Consider the following 25,000-nt stretch of genomic DNA (forward strand, 5'->3'; position numbering starts at 1 on the left):
CCTCTTTGAATTTATCAAAGATTTTTTCTTTGCAGTTTGCTAGTTTTTTTTTTAGATTTTCTCTAGTAGAGTCTCTTACGCTTCCAAGTAGAGGTTTTTTATTTCTGAATTTGCTCTTAGAGCTCCTTTAGAGAATTTTCCGGAATTTTTGAAAGTTGTTCTTGGGAGTTTCTCCCAGGATCTCTGTAGGAGTACCTCCCGGGATTTCATCTAGAGTTTTTCCTGCCATGTTTCCAGCGTTTCTCTACGGTGCTCTGATATGCAGAGCAAGCTCGATGATCTTGCCTATCGCTCCTCAACGGCTGGTCTTACCATCAACGTCAACAAGACCAAGTCGTTGGATGTAAACACGGTCAACCCTACCAGCTTTACGGTAGCTGGGCCATCAATGGAGAATTTTGAAAGCTTCTAATATCTTGGTAGCCAAATGGCGGCCGATGGTGGCACCAAGATCGACATAGGTGCACGGATCAAGAAGGCGAGGGCTGCTTTTGCAAGTTTAAGAAATGTATGGACAAACAACCAGGTTAGTCGATTCAATATCCGAATTTTTAACTCAAACATGAAATCTGTGCTGCTATACGTCCCAAGTAACCACGGTGCTGAAGCCTTATTGCATGCTGATATACGGTGTATTTAAAGCAATCATTACTTTACATGCAAACTTAAGGTTGATTTAAAGTGGAAATGGTCAATTATAGAATCACATTACGATTATACTGCCCAGGTAACCAATAAAGCAGTTAAAATGGCATTAATTCGGCACTATATGCGCCTTTACAGCAGGTCATTAAATGCTAGTCTGCCGTATATGCGCCATAAGTGCTAATTAAATGCAGGTTTTGGCCCGATATACGGCTGATTAAATGCTTATCCCACATTGTCAAAAATAAAAACAAATATTTTCCCCTGCCCATTTTACGGCTTCCATTCTCTTCTATTTTTTTTTTCTCAGTCTCCCGTGAAACTTTTGCGGCTCGGAGCATGGTCGGAACTGCCGTTGTTGTTGATTTTTTTTTGCTGATTTCGGCCAATCCCTCGATCCTCGGGTTGACGATGCTGCTGAACCGCGCTACAGGGTAAGCTATAGATGATTAGATAATGTGCGTTCGATTTTTGATCTATTTTAAGGCTAACACCGGCAGTTCCTTCGTTATGTTATGGGCTCGGGAGGTGTTGATAATGGAATTAACCATAGGAAGCCAGCAATGAAATGTTTTGATTTGTCTTTATTTAAGAGACTTTCAGCCCTTGGCTGGTTCGTCTAATGGAATGTATTTGCCATGGCATGATTTTCCCATTAATCTTCTTCGTTGTTACCTATGAATGACAGTACATGCAAATGATAGTGGCTTCTACAGCCATGATACGTAAATTAGAAGTGGAAATGTTTTGAGCTTTTAGCATCGCTCATCTCTCTTAGCAGTTTTATGGCAATAAAGTAGCAGTTATGATGCCTGTTAACCAAAACTTACTGTGCATTTGAAATGCTACGCAACTGCTGTCAGAATTAAAGTTGCATTCAAATTGTTAATGTAGGGCAGTTTAGCAGTCGAACTGCTATGATACGGCAATAAGCAGGTCGAATGCAGATATGGAACAGAAATACAGCTTATTCAAATGCTTATTGGTTACCTGGGTGGTATAATCTTGAATCAGTCGCATAATTGCAATTTCCACTTTAAATCAACCTTAAGTGTTCATGTAAAGTAATGATTGCTCTAAATACACCGTAAATCTGCATGCAATAAGGCTTCAGCACCGTGGTTACTTGGGGTCAGTGAAACCTGCTGTGTATCAGTGGAGAACAGTCAACGGCTGCAGGTCTTCATCAATAGAAGCCAAATAATTCGTGCATGGTGGCCTCACAATTGGTTCTCCAACGTGGAGCTCCATCGTCGATGTCATCAAAAGCCGATAGCGACAGAAATTCGGGAGCGAAAGTAGAGCTGAGTCGACCACACTCTGCGCAGGGGCGGAAACGAAATCTGCAAGCAAGCGTTAGATTGGAACCCAGCAAGACATCGCAGCAGAAGCAAACCCAGAGGCTCATGGCGGCGCAGCCTCAACAACGAAATCAAGCAAGTCGACAGAAATTTGACCTGGCCACAGATCAAGGCGATGGCTGGCAATCGCCCACGATGGAGATCTTTCAATTCGGTCCTCTGCACCATCGTGGGTGCCCAGGACTGAAAGTAAGTAGTAAGTATTTAAAGACACTATAGAGACATTCCTATAATGAAAGCCTTCAAGTTTACAAGAAAAAATGTGTTTTCTCCATAAATAATAGCATTGCATAATCTGCTGGGATTTATGAAACTCTTGAAATATAAAATGTCATTTCGAGACATTGTAGGGATATTCCGAATTAGCCAAACTACCTTGGAGTTCAGAGCTTCAGGTCCACATTCGTAAGGGAACATCCATAAATTACGTCACGCTTTGAGGGGGGAGGGGGGGTTCAGCGAAGTGTGACGACCCATACAAAAATTTCATAGGTCTCATACAAAAAGTGTGACATAGGGGGGAGGGGGGGGTTGAAAATGGCCATTTTTTGCGTGACGTAATTTATGGACGCTCCCTAACAGCAGCCATACCGCAGCCATATTCGGTCCTCTGCACCACCGTGGGTGCCCAGGACTGAATGTAAGTAAATTATATCCAGAGCAATCCCGGGAGGAATCCAGGGATGAATCTAAAGAAAAATGCCTGAAAAAACCCCGGAGATAATTCCTGCAGGTATTTCGAGAAAATATCCTTGATCGTACTCTCTACCTTTACCTAAACCCTATCCTTCACCCTAGCCCTCTACTCTTCCGTCTACCCTACCTTCTACGTTAACTCTATATTTCTACCTTATCCTCTAACCATTTACTCTGCCCGCGTAGGGATTCGGGAAAGAGCTCTGGGAGTAATCTAAGGAAAAAAAAACTCTTAAAAACAATATCAAGAAATATCAGCAATAGCTCCTGTAGGAATCTCAAAAAGAACTTAGGAAGATCCAGAATCCAGGAAAAAAAAAACTCTAAAAGACATGCCAGGATTCTCGTAAAAAAACCTCCGAAAGGAATTCCAAATGAAACTTTAAGAAAAATAAAACAAAAAACTACTAAAATTTTTAGAGAAATCCGGGAGAAGGTATCCTGAGGAAATCACACATGGCCGATAGCACACCGGCAGGAATAGCGGAAAATCATTTAAGAGGGATCTCGAGTGAAACTCGAGGAGAATAGTCGCGACAACTTCTAAGAAATATCCTGTGGAGAGCCTGTGATACCCTGAGAAAAATTTAACAAAAATTTCTTTGGGTAAAACGCAGGAGGAAAAATTGCGCGAAGGACTGTGACAGTTATACCTGGTAATCCAGTGGAAGACATTCTGTAGGATCCCAGTGAAACACTCCTGGAGTAATCGGTCAGAATTGAAGAATTCTAGATGATTCAAAAGGAGGATACCCCGGAAGAATTATTTGAATTATTGACAAAATGCCGGTACAAATTCAGAATATTCTTCGCCCACATGGAATTTGCAACATCTTATTGGAATTGTCGGCTTGCCGGAAATATATACTAGTTCTAGGAAGGTGTTCTCCTCTTGTGGCTCTAGCACGGTTATCAAGTTTCTTTCTTGAGTTTACTTAATTTTTTTGAACAATTATTCGGAGGTGTCTTCTTTACAGTTTTTGTGTCAGTTTGCAAATGTTAAATTTCTGTGACGAAACCCTCTAATGCTTTGTTTCAGAAACATAGGCAGATTTGTATACTTTTCAATAAGAAAAGAATTTAAAAAACAAAAACTTTTTTAACGCACATTCAAGATGTGTATATAAAACCTATTTACTTACCGTTCAAATGTTGTGGGTAAAACATACGCTAACGGAATTTCTCACATTAATCAGCCGACCGAGGCGCTTTTTCTATTATTTTTATTATATATTTAGTTTCTTATAAATTCCAGCCATTAGTTTACACAATTATATTATTATATTATTTATAATTATTTTTACTCATTTTTTCATTCATTATAATTATATTATTCTGTTCTTCCACATTTCTCCACTTGTTCTGCTTCATACGCGCGGTTGTGTTTTTCTTGTTTTCTTCCTCATTTTTTGTTTCCTTTTTTCTGTTTAAATATAATTAAAAACATAAATATATATTTATTTTGTATTTTTTTCCATATCATAGATTATTTTTAATGTTGTTTATTATTATATTAAGAAAGGACTTTCTGAACTTTTGTGTGTTGGTTTTTTTTCTCTCGTCATTTCCCGTAAGGTTGCTTTTTCTTTTAGTTCGCTTTCTTGTATGTTTGCTGTTGTGAAAATGTAGTTTCTGTTCTTTTCTTTAGAAAAACACTTCACTTTACGTCCTTCTGTCATATTGGTTTATGCTTCTGCTGGTTAAGTGTTGTTGTAGTTAGTTTGCTGTTTTGCGGGCAAATTGTGTTTGTTGTATTTCAAGAATATTTCTCGAATTCTTGATCACTCACACACGCGCCAGTTGTTGGATTGCTTCTCTTTTCTAATCGATTCGCGAATGATTGCTCCTTGTGAAATGGCGTTACTATAATGGAAAAAGATTCTTCTACGTTCATGATGACGCAAATTCCGATGAGTTGTTACGTGTGATTTTCGTTCGATGTAAGTAAAGATCAAATGTTAATCACACACTTCACGTCAATGTGGAGACGTTTGCGCCCTTCTCGAGTGATAGCGTTAGGAATGATTTGGAATGGTTCACGATGAACCGAAAGAGGATGTTATTAAAGTTCACGATTTCCGCATTGGCTCAAAAGAAATGTGAACTTTAATGTCGTTCAGAGCTTTAGAAGAACAATTTCGAGCTCCCGGGTTGCAGAAGAACGATAAAAAAGTCCTTGACTTGATCAATTGTGCATTAGGAACGTAGACTTCAATATCGTTCAGGACGCCTGAACCAACAGTAGAAAGGAAAAGTATCTGGATTGAGAAGTAGACGAAACGTGGCCGCGTACGGAAGAAGAATCTTTATCAAACCACCTGACCTGTGCGTGTGGGAGTGAGCTCATTGTTGTATCACTAGACTTCTTTGCTTTTCTGTCGTCAAACTTCGAGTTGTTTTCTAATGCCTACTTCGGCAGCTTTGGAATTTTTAAACTCTGTCACGATCGTAGTTGGCCTCGTTGAGGCTGGGTTGGGCGCCAGCTTGCTTCGATTTCCGACCAATCCGACGTTGCAGTACAGCATCAAGTACACTGAGTCAAATATTCAATTTAGATTTACGCAAACAGATGTTCGTTTTTTTTATACTCAAATACTTGACCCTGTGTCCCGATAGCATAACTAGATGGGCGATCTGATCACCGAATGGCGAATCGATCATTGAAAAGTCGGAGGTTGCGCGCAGTTGTACAAATTCGGTAGTTGATTTATCTTTCACATGTATGAGTCAACTCACACAAAATTGGTAGCAAAATTCGGTGTTTTTGCTGATCTTTGTTGCGAGATATATGTAGGTTTTACAAAGGTTCATTTTGATTAGTTTTTTTTTCTCACGTCCCACAGATTTGTGTTTTAGTCAAAAACTGGAAAAACCCGGACGTCGATTTTAACTTTTCAAACCTCGACGGTTTGAGTGTTAAACATGATTTTCTGGGATTTCTTTATTAGCGTGTGTTTTTTTTTTTTCAAATGTTCAATCGTGTAATGCGATAATAGTAATAGCAAGGAGAGATTTTTCTTTGCGGGTAAATGACTTTTTGTGTTATCATGCTTTTGTTTTCGTTAAGATCTTACTGATTCTTAATCAAATCTACTTCATTTCGATAAACGCGTTAAAGAGGAGATTTCATTTTCCGAATTTAAAAAATGGCACGAAATACTAAAAGACGCTTGTCACGCAATTTTGCGATGTATTTTTTTAAAGATTTTTTTTTGAGTAAATATCACTGAAAATAACGCAGGACTTAAGGAAGGGGATAATGTTGTGTGGCAGACGGCAATGTACGTTGTAAAAGATGTCGAACGATTGTACGCAAAACAACTGAAAAAAACGGTTAGAAAAAATAAAACAAAAAACCGGAAAAAAAATGCGTTTTTAGGTGAGACGATCGGGAAATATGTTCGAAATTGAAATGGGGAATGGGTGAGAAGTTCGTCACGTGAATTCGTTTGTGATGCGTGTTTTTTTTAGTTGATTCAACTTGGCACAAACTGATTTCAGCTTTTTATGGTAGGGATAAATGAAAACTGGAATCGAAGGTTTAAATTTTCAAAAAATGACGTACCTTTGCACCGATTATATGAGCCTGATTTTTTCAAGTGTTTATGATAAGTAAAAATTTACACTATGCGAAAGATCATGCATGAAAGAGGAATGCTTGATTTGAAGTAGAAGCAAACAAACTCATCGCTGAAAGTTACACTTGAATAATGTTAATTTATGCAATGTCACAAAATCAGTCCGATTACATGATATATCATGTAAATGTACATGGGATTCGTGTAAATTCACACGAAACGTAATCCCTTTTCATGCATTATTTTTCAAGCAGAAAAAGCATCTGTCTAAATCTTCAGTAAAATAAAAACAGAGAAGAATCTAACTCATTGTAGATAAGCGCATGATCAGAACATAACCTCAATCTTTTATTTGGCACTACATCGACAGAGGACTTCTGTGCGCTATGTGCAAAGTACAAAAATCGAGATGTAACACTCAGATCATACGCGATTCGTCGTGACAGATGTTGACGATTGTAGCTGTCAGATGGTTTGCGTTTTCGGATCAATCAAAATTATTATTATCTAACTATCTAAAGCCTTGCTGTTGTATGAGTGTTTGTTTGCCGGCGTTTTGTTGAATGTGTGAAGTTTGAAAGGATTTTTGGTGAGTTTCGCGAAAAGGATTCTCCCTTTTCTTTCTTCTGTTATCATGTGTGTCATACAAAATAGAGCAAAGTGTGTATCTGTTTTGCATTACTTGTTTTTAGCTTGTTTCGTTGCTCCATGACTTTCCTATAAATAGTTGTTTCTTGTGCTCCGTTTTCACCGAAAAAGCAAAATTTTAACACACAAGTTTACGGTCTTTTCTTCATTCAGTGTTTGTTTCCGGATCGGTGACTGTGTGCCAGTACGCAGTCACGCTAGCAGCTTACGGCTGTACTTGCTCTATTGTTTCACTTTTGCAAACTGATTCCCCGTGGTAATGTCTGCTGTTTACCTCTGTTGAATATTTTTCCTTAAACGTTTAAAGTTGCGTACATGCGTGTGTGTGCGTATAAGTGAACATGAATGTAAAAAGATGTAGGTTTGTATGAGTGAGTGAGTTCACAATGGGCTTTTGCTTCCTCTGTCCATCGTCTGTAGCTGGTGTGCGTATGAATGTATGTATGGGATGCGAGTGAAATGAAGCGCAATTTAGCGGTGGTAAAAAATCAGCCCGAATCGCGCAAGCAATGAACGAAATTCTGTGGTATGCGAACACGGGTAGATTCGCGGGCGCCTGTGTTTCGATTTGGTTGGAGCTATTTGTCCAGAGTTTTCAGTATTTCATAAAATTTCTTCAGGATCGCTAAGAACTATTTACATGTGTTGCCTTTATCCACACCGTTTCATTTTTGTGTCCATGACTTTGCTTCAATTGGATCATTTCGCGTACAGAAAATGACGACTAAATTGTGTTCAATGTCAATTTTTCAGATTTTTTTTTTATTATCGGTCAATCGAAGCATGAAACTATGAATTACATTACACATTAAAATGTTTCAGTGTTCGCTTTCTCTATCAAAACAAAATGAGCTGGTTGATATACAACTCGCTTCAATTGTTTCCTATTGTTGTTCCTATTAGTCTTCAAAGCATTAATCGAAAACAAATACGACAGATTTTTTTCCTTGACTCGAGTTTTTCTATGTGTTATGCTTCCGCTGAAAATAACGTCGACCTATTCACAGTTGAAACACCTTTAGTGATGGAAATTATGTAATAAAAATAGGAAATAACTTTAAAAAATACACAACAACAAATTTACACGCATAAAATCATGCTCTTTTAACATAAGGATGGAAGTATTAATAAGAAAGAACAGATACGACTATTCTTGTGGAAATTGCCACACATACAGCTGAACATTCAACACAAATTTTTCGATGAGTGTGGATTTGTTTGTGTTATTGTGATGATTCATCACAAAAGCTGCATATATCAAGACAGCTTTCACACTCATACATGTGACCGATTACCACTTTTTAGCAAACGAGATGGTTTACAAGATGGCTGCCGGAAGATCTGGATCCCAATATATGAAGTCTTTGTTTCGAAATTTCGTTTCCTGTTTGCTTACTAAAGAAACTGTAGATTCCAATGACCACAACTGTTAGTTTTGTAGTTATCTGCAGTTCAAACCTGTTTCAAAAATTACACTTTTACACAAAATCAATGCCAACATTGATTGCAAGGAAAATGCTAGGCGCTTACTACAAGTGTATAAATGATTATTAACGTTATATTTCACAGTCACAATAGTTTCACGTAAAAATTACAACTAAATTTTGGAACCGGGTGGGTGGAGCTTTCTGTTGATTGTGCCCTTAACCATCGAGAGTCGAATACGTCGGGTCGCGCTGATCGGTGGATTTTCTTTCCTCCTGGAAGAATGATAAATTTGCAGTGTCACGATCGATATTTGAAGAACCGATCGACATTCTAGATAGAAGCATTTATGAAACGAGTAGTACCTTATACTAGTGAATGCGGGTAAAATACCAACAAATGCACAATAGAGCAAAGTCGAAGAATGGCAGAGAAAGCGATCAGCGCGCACTTTCCAGGTTATCGAGGGCCTCCGGAAAGTCCAGTTTTAGAACGAAACTGACTTCTCCTTAAATACACTTAAAAATGATGGTCAGTATGCAGAAAAATAATTCTAAAAATTGCAGAATAAATAGATTGACTTTTAATGTTTTCACATTTGCTTTAAATGTATATGTATAAATATATATATAAACATTCATCCTTTTTTGTTTAGTTCAATTTTGTGTACCTAGTTATGCGTGTATGCGTGGGTGTGCGGATTGATTTTTTTCTTTACTTCTAGCGCATTACATGCAGCCGGGTGTAGTTGTAAAAAAGTGCCTAAATTATCGCCGTAAGTGTATATATGCGTATGTGTTTGTGTGTTCAATTGATTTATTTTGTTGCTATGAGAGAAATAAAACAGAACTAACAAAACTCGGGAACATAATAAAAAAACAAATAAAATTATATAAAAAAGAAAACAATGCGTACGAAGTTTGTTTAATAAACAAATGGTTTAATTTAAAATTAATTTAAATAAATATCATCTAAGACGACCGCGCTCGTAATAATAACAGAAAACTGTACAGACTCAAACACTCATCAACTAAAAGTAGTAAACTGAGAGGGAGATTATTCACAACAAAGATTGATTTCCACAAATCAAAGGAGGACAGAAAACGATAATTATATAGAAACCTAACGCATTCGTTTACATCGTAATTTGTTTTGCATTTTCTTTTGTTTTCATACTTGTTTATACTTTCTCCTATCGCATTTTTTTTTCTGTTGGTTAGTTTTTCTTTTTTTCTTTTGTTTATTGGTATCCTATTCTTTAAACCCTAACAATTAAAAAATGCACATAAAATAAAAGAAGTTTACTCTTTTCCTGTTTGCTTCGTTTCGGATGCGCATTTTCTATTTTGATTCCACTAAGACGAACGAACCATGTGACACCGCCCAGCCATCGATTATTCTCTATTGTTCAACTGCCCCGAACGAAACGATAAAAACGTTTACAACGTTTGGGACCACTGGAATTATCCGACATTACGAAGATTCTTTTCTCTCGGGCGAGACTCAAAACCACCCAGGAAAGCCGTACCGTAAATTCGTGTGGAAAACAAAAATTCACATCTTTCGCATCAAACAGCGCAGAAACAATGGCAAGTTGTGGCTTAATCTCGTTTTGGCTTCCCCAAGTGACTCATCCTCCCAGCCCACAAAAAAAAGAAAAGTTCAGATCCCTTACAGCACGTTTCGTTTTTATTGTTCCGCGGTGGTTTCCAACTTGCACGGTAACAGTAGAGTGTTTGTCACATCCCTCGCGCAACAGCAACGATTCGTATTACGCGGTGGTGAACTGAGAGAGTGGTTGTGATGATGAATGACGACGACAACAGTTACTTTGGCAACCAGGATCCCGTCACAGCATCTCCGGTATTACGCGAATTCCTGCTGCGACGGACTGCTTCATGGAAAGATGTACATACTTGAGGCGGTTTTGGTAGCTGTTATTAATGATGCTACGTCTAATACCACTATTACTACCCACGACGACGACTTCTGCGACTGGTACCGAGGAGAAGAGGGATGATACTGCTACCGTAACTGTTGCTGTTGCGGTGGTACGATCGGCTGCGATGGCGATGGTGGCGGCTCGTAGCAGCGCTAGGAAAAGAGTAGAGGCGACATTTCGGTAACGGCCACGATGACGACGACGACGACCATGACGAAGACGACGTTGTAGTTCAGACCAAATTATACTCCTTTAGATTGGACTGCAGTATCGTATCCTTTACGGCAGCGAACACAAACCTAATGTTTTCGGTATCTGCGTGATAACCGGGAAAACATTGTGATATTATTGTTTTGGGTGGAAAAAGTTTGGAACAATTAGGTTGAATAATGTTTGATATGAGGCATGCATGAACTTATGAGAGATGATCCATGAGTACAACATTAGTTGGTATGTTAGTAAAACAATGTTCGATCGCAATAATGAAAACGAAAGAACATGTATGTATTAAGAGATCCTCAAAACAATCGTATTTTCTATGCTAACAGCTCATAATTTTAAATATTATTAAAACTTCGGCTTCGTTTCTCGGATATTGGACTTCTCCTCCTTTTCGATATTCTATGAAAATATTCCTAAGCAGACGTCATAACAAAACGTTGCGTTTCGATATCCGGTAGAGAAAAACTAAGCAAACGCAATGACAAATAAATTGCAAGAGAAAATGTATAACAGATACCTGATTCTGCGTCTTAGGTGCAGAACATATGGATCAAAAGGATAGGCACAGATATTTTTACCATGTTCAGTCTGGTGTAGTTAAGAAGTCTGACAATAAAAGGCCTTATTGGGGTGATGATGAAGGCGTACCAAGGAACATGATCATCGGTGATGCTGACAGTCTAGCTGTGTACCCACAACACTGTACAAATGACACTCGTTTCGATAAGGCTAGACTTTGATGGAGGTAAAAAAAGTAGCGAGATCAATACACTGATTAATGATCTTTCGTAAAACCTCTAAGATATTGCTATCGGAAAACATGTGTTCGTACATTGAATGCACTTTCGTTTTGACAGAAGAACCAAAAGAAAAAAAAATTGGTGAATGATGTTTTTTACCAAACTAGTGCTGGTTTCGTACAATGAAACAAAATATACTTTCAGTACAAATTAACTGAAACACAATTAGGTATGTAGTAACAATAATAAATAACAATGGGTCGTAGCAATGAACAGTAGTATATTTTAGTTTGCTACACTTTTAGTAGTAGATACAAATTAAGGAAATGTTAATATGATCAAACACCAGTTTACTATACTACTTCTAAAGGGTCTTGCCCTGGAAAATTCTGTCCTTGAATTCCTTTTAAAAAACTTTCCTGAATTCCTTCTTGAGTTTCTACCAGGATTTCCCCTTAAATTATTTCCAGTATTTCACTTAGACGTCCATCATTATTGAATCCTGAGTACCCACAATAGGGACTTCTACCAGAAGTTTTCTTGGGAAGTCTCAGAGTTTGTTTCGAGTTCTCCTGACATTTCTCTCAGGATCTTTCTCGAGATTTCTTCCTCATCTAGGAATTCCTCCTACTTGAAAAAGTTTCGGGTATTTCGTAGTTGGTTTCCCAAGATTGTTCACAGTAATTTGCCCAGGTTTTCTCCAGGAGATTTCCTAACTGTTCCTCTAGGGAATTCTAACGGCGTTCCTCGCCAGAATTCCTTTTGAAATATCAGCCAGGATCTCTCCAGGAGTTTCTCCCGAATTTCCTACCGTAATTCATGTAATCATTTCTTAGAGAAAATCCCATCTAAACTTTCACACGGTACTTCAAAGTTAATTCAAGGAGATATCCCGAAAGAAACTTCCGGGCAGGAACTCCGGGAGAATAGCCAGGAAGAACAGTTAGGAAAACTTCTGCGGAAAACCAGAGATAAACTTTTGGAAAAATCCTCAAGAAGATTTCCCAAGAGAAAATCTCAAGGCTATCTGCTGGACAAATCTCTGAAGGACCTGTTATAGCCGTCTCAGGAAAAACTGTACCCAACGTTCCTTCCGAAATTTTTCAAGATAATTCTCTCAAAATAGTATCCAGTATTTCACGAGGAATCTTTAAATTCATTCAGGCATTCCTTTAGAGGACATGCACAAGTATTGATTCCAGGGTACCATAGATTTTTCTAGAAGCTTTCTTGGGATGTTCCAGTGTTTGATTCGGTGTCTCCCCGATATTTCTCTTTGGAAATTTCTCGAAATTTCTTCTGTATGTAGAAATTCCTCCAAGGATTTCTCTTAGATTTTTTCAGGAATTACCCTAGGGGCCATCCATTAAGTACGTCACGGTCCAAGGGGGGAGGGGGGGGGGGGTTGTGAAAGTGTGACAAGCAATGTATTAAGTATAGGAAAAACCCGTACGAAGGGGGGACGGGGGTAGAAAATTCTAAATTTTACCGTGACGCACTTAATGGATGCCCCCATAACTGTTTTCTTGGGATTCCTCACGGCTTTTCTTGCCACGAGAAACTCCATGTAAAAATGCCGGGAAGAACAGTTAGGAAAATTTCTGCAGAAAACCAGAGGTAACCTCAGGGAGAATTTTTAATAGGGTATATCAGGGCTATCTGCTGGAGAAATCCCTGGAGGAACTGTTATAGAAGTCTCAGGAAGACCTCTGGGAAAGATTCAGAGGAATCATTCAAGAGAAATCCCAGGAGCAGTTCTTGGAGATCTCTGAGAAATCCCGAGAGGATCTCCGTAAGAAATTAAGGGTGGAACTTGAAAATAAATCAGAGGAAAACCTTTCGAATAAATATCAGAAGGATCTGAGAGAAAGCTCTACGAGAAATTCCTGGAGAAACTATTGTTGAAATTTCAAGAGACACTCTAGAAAATAAATCCAGGGAACATCTTCGAGAGAGATCTTAGCATATCCTGTAAAAAATCTAGGGAGGAACTTCAAAAAATCTAAGATAACCTCTTGTAAGTATCTAGGTAGAAAGATCTATAGAAAGCTGCATATTTCATGTGGACGCGGATGAATCCGGAAATTGAAGTCCATATTAAAGACTGCCCCAGAAAGTATGGACGCACCTTGTCTTCAATTGCCTGTGGCTTACCGATGGTTCTTGTTTCGGGCTTCGTTTAGGCTCTTTCTGCTTACTATAGGATCGACAATTCAAACGTTTTTTGCCACGATGAATATTGGAATTCGAAATGGTAACTTTTTTGGTCATATCCCGCTCTGTGTAAGTTAGAAGGTTTTTGTTGTGCTCAAATATTTTCATTTATTGTGTATCCAAATTTAACCTTTCAGGATCTTTATTTTTTACCCAATTTTTGCTTATGCTTAAACGTGTTATCCCCATCGTGTTTGCTGATTGCTACTTGTACGGTTTTCTCACTTACTCCCACCATATTTTGCTCATTACCTAAGTGACCTTTCAAGCTCTGTATATAGTTTGTGCACATTTTTTCGATGATGTACCGCTGTAAGTTCATGTATTTTAAAACAAACTGTTTGAATTGCAAAAACCGCAATACAAATGCTGAGAGAATATGTTGACCAACAGCATGTAGTCTTCAAAAAGAACTAGTTATCAACAGTTTTGAAATGACAGTTTTTTCTTACTGCGTCCATACTTTCTGGGGCGGTCTTTAGAAATTCTTCCACAGGAATTTTTCAGAAATTTCGTCAGGGTTTTTTTTTTCTTGAGTACCCGGGCAGACGAGAATATCTAAATCAAATCACAAATCGAACAATTTTTGCTGTCATAGCTCGATGTGATTATGATGTGTTATTCAAAAATTTAAAGAATATCGCACCAATAACTCAAAGTGATATGATATCAGTTTTTGTTCTTGTCGAAATATCTGAAAATTTCTACATAAGAACAAATTTAGCTCTTCTGCACGAAATGAAACACATACACTTATAGAGATGGCTTAATGTTAATGAAATGCCATGTGGCCTTTTCTTAGCTGGGGAAACGAAGATCCTCATGCTCTTGTTGCCATGATATTCATAACAGTGAGCCGCGGTTGAGTGATAAGCATCGCCGCCCGTGAATCCTAAGCCCGTAGGTTGATGCTGGATGTTGGCAATTTTTTTTAAATTTTTTTTAAGAAAATGATCGACAAATCTTGTTTGCTATTGTTTTGATCTTGTAATATCCTAACGAGCTATTATTGAGCACTTCTCCATACTAGATTTTGATATTATTTCTGATGTTTTACCTCTTATCTCAATCAAACTAATATCAGTTTTTGTTCTTCAGTAATTCAATTATTAATAACTGAATGGATTTGGATTCCATTCCTTGAGCATTCCTGAAGTTAGTTTTCGACAATCCTACAGCATTTCTTCTAGTGATATTCTTGATATTGCTACCAGAGTTCCTCGCTGGATTTTCTCTGGTTTTCTTCCTGCATTTTGTCCAAAGAAATTTTCGTGGAATTTATCTCAGGATCTACACGGATGTTTCTCAAAGGATATTTCTCAGATGTCGTCTCGGAATTTCCACGGGAATTCTCTCATTCTATTGAATTATTATTTCCGGATTCCTTCCAGTCTAACTTTTGAAATTTCTTCAAGAGATGTTTTCCGGATTCCTCCCAGAATTTCTTCACGAGTTATTCCTGGGATTTCTGTTAGAGCTCCTCCAATGATTTATTCAGGATCTTTTTTACGAATAGACTACGGGACACTCGGGCTTTCTTCCGAAGACTCTCCTATACTGCCCCTCGTCGCATGTCAGTCCCATGTTGTTTTTCAAACAGCCTGCCTTTAGTACTTTAACCCCAATTATTTTCATAAAAATGTATTCACTACATGCATATAGGGAAGTGAGATCATCTCGGCAGGGGTCCTATTTTGGGCACTTTTTTGCTATAACTCAGCCAATTCTGAACCAATTGACACAATTTTTGGTACGCGATGAGATACGCATAGTATCTAGCCGTGTACAAAATTTCAAGTCATTTGGTTTGGAATTGACTGAGTTATAGCGAAGAGTGCCCAAAATACCGGTCGCTGCCCAAGTGGCTCGCTACCCTACTCTTTTCGTGGCATATTGAGGTATGAAAAGAGGCGGGATAGGTATCAAATTTGTTTTAATTGAACTCGTAAGTGCCAAAAATGTGATTCGGATTAGAAACGACATGGGACTGAAATGCGAAGAGGGGCAGTACATAGGCTTTTAAAATTGAAACTCAAAATCCCAATTTTGTTTAATAATACGATCAAACATGTTGTTTTGATCGCAATTCTGATTCTATCAGAGTTTCTCCCGGGATTTTGCTTAGAAGCTACCTTCTGGTGCAGCTTCTGTCTCAAAGTTCTTCGGGCTCATCCAGCGATTTCTTTTAAAGAGTTTTTCAAACTTTTCCTCGTAGTTGTTTACAGGACTTCCTGCAACGATCTTTCTTGGATATAATAATTTGCTCCCGGAGTCCTTGTAGAGTGTTGTTTCCTAGAGTTTATCCTGGTATAACCTAAGAAATTCCTGCATACAGAAGTCTACATGAAATCTAGCAAAAAACTTTTTGAGAAAACACGAGAAACATTTTGGTAGAAATCCTGGGAAAAACTGAGACAATCCCGAAAAATGTTCTGGAAGTAATCTTGAGTGAATATTTTGGAGAAATTCAAGGAATAAATCTGAAAACCTCTAAGAGAACTACCGGGATGAACTGCGGTAAAAATTCCGCGAGGAACTCCAAGAGAAATCCCGGAAAGCTCTGTGGAAGAAATCATTGGAAGAGCTTCTGCAGAAATCTCACAAAAATCCCGGGAAATAGTGCTGGAAAGTCATCCCGGACAACCACTAATAAAAATTCCTGAAAGGACTTATGAGACGTACATTTGGGAAGAAATTCCAGAAAGTAGTTCTGCACTACTTACTTTCAGTCCTGAGCACCCATGTAGTTCTGCAGTGACCACGTGGAAAATTCCTGCAGAAATTCTGGGAAGAACTCCGCTACAGATCTCAGGGCAAGTCTCCGAAATACCGGAAAAATCTCAGAAAAAAATTCTGGGAGCAAATCCAGAAAAAAAACACTGGCAAACGCCCAGGAAAAACTTAATTAATTAAAGAAAGAATTCGCGGGAAGAATTCGATGCGAAATTGCAAAAAAAAATAGTTAAAACAAGGAATTGCAGTAGAATTTCAAGGATGATTTTCAGAAAGATTGGATTTTGAGAGAAACCCTCAAAAGAATTTCGGAACAATTCCCGAATCGATTTCAGAGAAATCTCCTAAACAATTCTCTGAAGGAATTCCAAATATCTGAAAGAGATAACATATTGTCTTCAGAGTTTACTGGTTATTTATCGGGATTGTTAGAATAATAAATCGCCCGTTTATTTCAAGATTGTCAATATTCTATCATAATTTCCAGTTTTCTACTAAACTACCAGTACTTTTCGTAGTAGTTTCTTCATTTCGAAATCACGCGAATAACAATATACTGACTGTCCAGCCCAAAGGTAATATATTTTTTTTCCTGTCTCACCACGGGTTTTATTTTATTCCCGTCTATCTAAGCACCAACCAACAATGATCGAATTTATTCATGCACCTCCTCTAACGGCTCATGGCCAGTTTGGTATCAATTACCTACTAGTTAATAAATTAGCTTCTATACCATTAAAAATATTTTAACAGAACTACAACTTCCTCAAAATAGTAAGGTTGAATATCAATTCCCCTAAAATAATAAGGTCGAATTCTGTTTCCGTCTAGTCCACGTCAATTTTGGGCGCAACCTGAATTCAATTCTCGGTACATCTTCTACGTGATACTGTGGTACATAAAACTGTCAAAAAATATGATTTGACCGTAGGTGTTCATTCGAAAAGACGATAAAATGCTTCGCAATCCAAATTACGATTGAGCAAACAGTTTTAAATTGAGATAACTGTAGCTTTAGATAATAATACGCCATCACAACGCAACGAAGAAACCTTTCACTGGGGTTGTGAAGTAGGACGTTTCGTATGCAGAAAATCCACGCACACATTTGCTTGCGAACTCCCTAGGCGAAGACGACTGTAAACAAATGTTTAACATTTTACCGACGGGAAAAAGCGATTAATCCTCTACTTCCCATGGTTGCTCTAGAGCACCATCGATTTTCGACGAACTCCGGACAAACGGAATCAGATGAATATGATGCAAAAATTTTTAGAATATGGTTATAACCTCATAAGGTTAATTCAACTACTAACTACTTGTTTCAATAGTTGAACTATTGATAAACAATGAAAAACCTATTGATTTACAACCAAAATTTTTTTCATTGATTTCGAAAAATTTAGCCAATTTGCAATAACTTTTGTTCTACCACTTTTTTCGGAAACGCTTTTTTGTCATAGATATAGTCGTTCAAAGTCGTGGGAAGGAAAGGGTTAATTTGATCTATTGAGCAGCTTTTGCTGCATTCTGCAGCAGAGCAATTTCAACATTGAAGTGCCAGAAAGCTTTTGTGGGGTGTTAATTCAAGGTTGGCTCATCAAGTGCATCTGGTGAAGTGAAAATTGATCGGTGATAAAGAACAATTCCATCTAATGAGGCACTGGTAAAGGTAAGTCGAAATATCAGTAATGATTAGCTATTTTCCGTTTGATGTGACGGGAATTAGCGCATATGATGAATTTAATTTCAACCATAGTTCTCACGGAACCTGTTTACCGAATGTTATAAATGAATATGAATGAATAATAACTACCGAATAAACAAACAACTGAGATGCAGTTTAGCAAGTGAGCATTTTATTCGAAAGTAGTGAGTGAGTTAATAAAATGAACTAGTCAATCATAGAATATCAATATATGTGTACTATAAAAATCCCTTTATAATATTTTAATATGTGAAATATACGATGCGATGCAACTTTACATGGAAATCCCTAAACGTTATTGATCATTTCAGCGCCTTAAAACAAAGTTAATCTTTACATGAGAATCCTACATATTATAGAACGTTTTGGTGCATAAGAAACAAAGTAACTGTAAACATATAGAATCACGCTAAGTTAAACTCCTTCAACGCGGTCTGCATAATAGTATCCTTAACGGCACAGAATACGAGCTTAATGTTTTCCGTATCTGTTTTTTTATGTTTTGGATTCAAAAATTGGAAGGAAGAAACGAGAACAAACAAAAAAGAAAGAACGTAAATTAGTCGTTTGGCGTCCAGTTTTGCGTAAGCGACAATACTACCGAAAAGCAGACAACTGAAGCAATTTCACCTAGTTTTGGAGGATCTTTTGTAAGCTTTTTATATGAGGAGAGGGTGATGAGTTATTATGATGTTAAGTAATCTAGAGAGGATTGAACGCGTCGTTTAGCTAGCTTACCTGTTGCGCATGTGAAATGCGAGTAAATTATCTTTTCCGAATCTGGATTCAAGTCTACAAACATGCGGAGTATAAATTCTCTGGCAGCTATTGCGTCTCTTTGTGGTCCTGAAAGTGTAGTTGGAGTATCGGGATATGTGAGATACCAGGGGGTTTAGCGATAAAAGAACTACTACATTTAGGAATTATAAGTGGGACAATTTCTAGCAAAAGTATACGTTCTAGCGCGCATTTCTAGGCATTCGATTCTGGCGGTCTTAGTAAAAAGAAAGTTATTTGACCTGTGGCACAAGTAAAATGAGAATAGCACATTCTGTCCGGATCCGGGTTTTCCCGAAGATACACTTTGAGAATGAACTCTCTCGCCTTAACATCATCTTGTTTCGGTCCTTCACAATCCGAATGGGCGTTATTGGTTGAAAGAAGTTATTTTCCCGTAAACAAAATAGAAGGTAAAAAAAACAAGAAAGCATAACTTACCATCGTACTCTGGGAAGTAGTCTACCAAATGTGAATACATAATCTTTTCCTCTAGCAAATCCTTTTTGTTCAAGAACAGGATTACCGACGAGTGCTGGAACCATGGATACGTGATGATCGTCTTAAATAAAGCTTTCGATTCCTCCATACGGTTCTGTAAGTGGGGAAAGGAAAATTTATCAACAATCATGCCGATTTTTTGACAGCGTAGGACCTTACCTCGTTCTCCGACTCGAACAGAATCTGATCGTACTCGGACAGTGCCACTAAGAAGATAATTGATGTCACATTTTCGAAACAGTGAATCCATTTCCTTCTTTCAGATCTTTGTCCGCCGACGTCGACCATTCTATTTTGGGGGAAAATGGAAACCATTATGATTTGTTCATAGACAATTCGTTTAAAAATTTACAATCGTTAAGCAATTAGTAAGCTACACAAATCACATTAACCAAAGCTGTTATTACCTCGACAAAATGAAAACATAATGATCCAAGCATGTTAATTACTAAATAAATGTGCTTGTAAATGATATTACCATAATGCGAATATGATATATTGAATAATAAGTAGATGATCCTTAAAACTTAATGGTGAAGCATAATGTTTTGAGCTGGGGATGATTTGGAACGCTGTTCACAGGGATAAGCAGACACTGTACAACACTTTTCACACACATGAATGAACCCTACCTTGTCGCTGTAGACATCAGCGAAAACTCAAACAAACTAGCCAAATTGTTATTTCAGAGAGGAGAAAGTAGCCGTCTAGCACCAACGTTAATTCTAGTGAAGATCCCCTTTCTATCTTAGTTTTCCCAGCTGTGTGTTGACTGCCTGACAGAAGGCAAAGAAAAATTCTGGCAGTACTGACACCGGTTTCGACTAAACAACCTAGCGATAACGTCTTCTCGACGATAAAATGAAAAGCAGCCAGCAATTTACCTAAAGATAATACTATCCAGATCGAACGGATACTCGAGGATTCCGGTGGTTGGCGCTCGAGCGCGCAGAATATCCTGCTCGGTCGGAAGGTACTCTTCGGCTTCGATACGGGCCAGATCACTTAAGTAACTGGTGTTGAGTTTTTTTGTGGTCGCAGTGGAAAAGAACAAATTGAATTGTAGACTTGTTTGGTTTGTGATTGACGTAGAATATGATTGTACTCTGAATATAGCGCAGTCGATTTCAGTTGGGTAAGTTACGGTAAATCCAATTTTAGGTAATTGATGAAGTAGAATGTAGATCACCGAGATAATTATAACAAACACAGGTTGTAGTGACTAGAATTAGTTCTCAAGGGACTTGACTCCAAAATCTATCAAAGTATTCAGGAGGATTAGGTTAAAATCTTAACAAGAACCTACTCAACGTTGGCAATCTGCCAAGGATCATCATATGAATTCATTAATAGAGTGATTCGCCAATTGTTGAACACAACCCAAATGTTGAACAGTTTCTGAAAGTTTTACTATAAAACTTACTTAGGTAATTTTCGCTCAATGTAAACGTATTATGTAGATTCGTTCTTTGCTTCAGACTGCCCCACCGCTGGGACAAAAGTTTGAATCTAGTGTTTGTCGAGTTTAGCTAACCGAAACGCAATAGTTTGACACTTTAGTAATAGGAATACCTGTAATCAATCAACATTTGATGTTTATTGTGGAATACTCTTTGAAGTTCAATCTGGATTTTACTCAAATTTGGGTTAAATTAATCACACCAAATATTATTAGTTTTTCGCCAAATCCAGACAAAACGGCAAATGTATAAAACTTCGACTGAATTATCTCACTAGTTTATTCATTTTTAGAGATTATATGTACATTTTAAAGAATTTTAGGTGTTTACCTAAAATTGCCAACTTTTGCCCCACTATGTATAAAATATGATTTCCAAATCTTTTTTGTAAAAAGTTATACATGCCAAAGCAACTTCAAAATATACCTAATTACATCCCAAAATAAAAGACCGAATTCGACTACATTCACGCGTTGGAAGTACCATCGCAAATGACAATTTGATCAAAAACCAACATTTAGTCATAACTTTTCGAAATTCTAATCAATTTTCTTTTTTTTTACTAATTTTATTATAGTGTTTCATGAAGAAAGCTACGCGTAACGTAAATTTATCAACTATTTCAAGACGTAAAATCGAGCCCCTGAGGAAGATCCCAACCTAAGAATCGAAACGTTGGCAATAATACAAAATTACATAGCAAAACTTTTTTTTTTTTTTGTCTCAAAAGCGAACTTATGTGTCTCTGACAGATTTTGGGTCGACGAATTCAAATCCCGGCACAATTTTGAGCTATACCTCAATGTATAGGGCAAAATGCGTGATTTTGGGCTATTTTACTGCATTCGGATTCAACAACCCAAAGTTTGTCAGAGACGCATAAATTTGATTTTGGGACAGATCAAAAGCTAATTTTTGATTCGCTGTGTTATCAACGCTTTTTCCGTGACTGAAAGCCGAAAAACTCCCATAGTTATCAAAAATCCCGGTCGAACCATTCCAAATTCTATCCTAAACTATCACTACAGGGAAATAGAGGAACTTGTGTATTTTCGGCAGTTTTGTTCTCTTCGTAATGGTTTTTTTTTAAACCTTTTTGAACTCAGAGTTGGCCTCAAATCCTTCCCAACCTAGTTGAGTTATATGCAAGGTTGCGACCATTCATTTGCAAAGATTTACATTCATTTGCTATTATCTCAGTTCAGAAGCATGCTATCGAAAAACAATGTATGGATGAACTTAACCTTGTAATTTTATCTGAAAGTTTGCCGAATAACAATGGGGTCGCAATTACCAAAGTCGTGAGCGAGCTGTAAAGGCAACTCTGCACGCGGTGAATGTTACTCTCGTAGGAACACACTTCGTTAAAAGATTCAAGGCCAGAATTGGAATCTACTATTATGGATCTACCAAGAATAAGAGGCCGTTCATTTAAAAAATAGTTGAAACGAAATCGTATAAAAGATTGTTTGAAGGGGTTGACAAATGACAAAAATATCACTACAACGCTCAGCACGAATCTGCTGAAATTCTGGCTGCTAGTTATCCCTACCTACACTAGAACTGCGTGCACATAGATCTTGTTTAGGGTGACACTGCGCTGATTGTACAGGATGACATCGATGGTGAAACATAAGATTTCGTTTCATATGGGTGTAGTTGGACGATGGTTAATTGATGCATAAGCAAAGCACTGAGTTTTTGGTGTCGTGAAAGATTGTTTGCGAGTTTTGGATTCTAGACAAGGCCTTTTAAAACATTGTTCTGAGCATAATTCATGGAGATTTTTTTGAATTTTTTAGCCCTTATTTGGCCGACAGGGTACCCGGGTACCCAGCACCCATTTTAAAAGCACGGTGTAGAAAAAGCAAAAAAAAAAATGTCGGACACATAACTGTTAAACAGGGTGGCCCGTCGGGTCACTGAATCAAGAATTTGAGGGTTCAGAATTTGGAGAAAACCTTTAAAAATTAGGGTATCTTGCCGGGAAAATCTTAGGAATTCCAGTAAGTTACAAGAAATTTTTAGATCATGATGTTGAAGTAATAGACCTGAGAGTCTCAGGCTGAGAGTCATTGGTCAAAATATCATATCAAAAAGAAATTCATGGAGACATTATAATCTTAAAATAAAGTAACATTTCATGACAATATAACGATTACTTTTTTATGCAATTCTGTTTCTATATTTTTAACTCATTTTGGTAAGGTACACCGGGGCAAGTTGAAACGGGTGGGGCAAGATGAAACAGCGGGTTAACTTGATGTTATCCAATGATGGTAAACAACTTGAATGCCATAACACATAGTTTTTGATTCAAACAACCTTATGGAGAACGAAAAATTTCCAAATTGTATTGAAATCTAGGGTGACAATGGGTATTATCGGCAGGTTTGTTCTCTTCGTCATGGGGGGTTTTCGTCAGCCAAATTACCTGAAACTTGGCCATATAATTCAGCTTAGTTGGGAAGGATTTGAGACCAACTCTGAGATCTAAAGGTTTCAAAAACCCCCCAAAGACGAAGAGAACAAAACGGCCGAGAATAGGTAATTTCCCCTACTTCAAAACTTCGCGTTTCATCTTGCCCACCCGTTTCAACTTGCATCGGTGTACCTTATCATAATGGCCATTTTTTCCAAACTGGTTCGGAAAGCCTCGTTTTGTAAATGTACGACTCGTGCTGAAAAAAAAATCAACTTTTTGCAACTCGAAAAACGAAAATATAGCGAATATACTCTGCAGCAGTGGAGTGTTGTACTGCCAGTAGAAAAATAACCGTCTAAAGTGCTTTAGGCAATTTTGTGAGTTGAGTGTACTTTGTAAGTGTTGTTAAAATGTTTTTTGCTCTGAATTTTGTCGAAAACGACTAGTTGTCACGCTCTGAAGAAATGGTTCTAAGCTCAATTGTGTCAGATTATCTGATTGGCACGAAAAAATGATTTAAAATAGTCTGAGTTTGATTCGTGGAAGAACGATTTTTCCAGTATAGGGTGGGGCGGGGCAAGATGGGTCACCTAAGGATGCATCACCATAACTTTGTAAATACAAATCGTATTGGTTTGTATTCGTCCGCTACTCTTCAATACACTAGTTAGCTATGCTAAAGGTCGATAAAAAGATCATTAAATACAAAATATGATGTTAAACAAGCAGTTTTAAAAAGTGATCGATTTTGCGCCGTGAAAAAAAGGCGGGGCAAGATGGGTCACCTTTTAGGTAATTCACATTTTCTCAACGAAAAACGTCAAAATATGAGATTTGTTCCGCATTCATATATGCTCCATAGCCATACTGAGTAAACAAGAGCTACTAGTAAACATTTTATAAATTTATTTGGAATATAAAAAACTTTACGATTCGAGTGGTCCTCAGGCGACTTGAAAATCGATGTTTTCGCTAAAAAATTATCATAATTTTATGTTATAATTTTAGGCGTTCATTCCACTTGATTGAAGTCAGTTATGAGATAGTCTTGTAATAAAAAATAAATAACTTTTGAATGCTCCAAAAATACGTTCAAAATTGAAGGTGACCCATCTTGCCCCGCGGCCGTTTATATGGAGATTATATGAGATGTATCGCATAAGAAAAATGGCTAAAAACCATTTTATTTTTTATTTCCAATGAGAGTGAATAATTTTTCAATCAATGCCCCAATCTTTTGTATATTCATGCTGGTCATCTAACAAAATTATTAACATAATCAAGACATGAGTAATGCGCCCGAAAATGGCACTGACCCATCTTGCCCCGCGACCCATCTTGCCCCGCCCCACCCTACATACTTTTATAAGACCGTGTTTTCCGAAGTTACATTTACTCTAGTGGGGTAAGTAAACGATTAATCTCTTGCACGTGGGATGATTTGTTCTGAAACCAACATGACGAACTGTACTTAAACATATTTCAAAGAAATTCAATCTATCCTCCCACATCACTAGCAAAACAACATCCTCCATCACCCATATGAGCGCCAAAATCACGTGACCGACAGGCACTGATACTGCCTCAACGCTGATTTTTCACGCTGCGCAAGAGATCAAAGGATACCCGACTGGACGGACGGGCCCGCTTCTCGGAAGCAATCAACGCTTTCGAGCTTATAGTCAGCCCACTTGCCGACACACACATGTAGACCTAAGTAGCTAGATCATCTACAGACTAACTGAAACTGCTGTCAGTGCACGGCATCGTACTGTATAGTGTTAGAAAGATTCCGCATAGCCGGTAGATTGATCCGGTTGCAGCGCATGCAACCGCGCACGTGAGCGAGACTTAACTGTCAAAGCAAATTACGGGAGGTGTTCACCGACAGACAGGTGAAATGCACCCAAGCTTTCAATGGTCGG

At 37.8% G+C, this 25,000-nt stretch overlaps 1 protein-coding gene across 3 annotated transcripts in view; it reads right to left on the bottom strand.

Moving 5' to 3' along the window:
* Positions 1–3,910: 3,910 nt before the first annotated feature.
* The window catches only part of LOC109417786 (guanine nucleotide-binding protein G(q) subunit alpha), a gene marked incomplete in the record, with an annotated part of 35,077 nt that continues 13,987 nt past the window's right edge, over positions 3,911–25,000 (bottom strand). For 2 of the 3 annotated variants that reach the window (XM_062853554.1, XM_062853556.1), the window contains 5 exon segments: positions 18,042–18,399; positions 18,932–19,039; positions 19,131–19,284; positions 19,350–19,479; positions 20,075–20,203. In XM_062853554.1, the coding sequence (XP_062709538.1) occupies positions 18,317–18,399; positions 18,932–19,039; positions 19,131–19,284; positions 19,350–19,479; positions 20,075–20,203 (604 nt within the window). 3 annotated transcript variants of the gene reach the window in all.

Source organism: Aedes albopictus, chromosome 2 (assembly GCF_035046485.1).
Source record: "Aedes albopictus strain Foshan chromosome 2, AalbF5, whole genome shotgun sequence".
Taxonomy (NCBI): domain Eukaryota; kingdom Metazoa; phylum Arthropoda; class Insecta; order Diptera; family Culicidae; genus Aedes; species Aedes albopictus.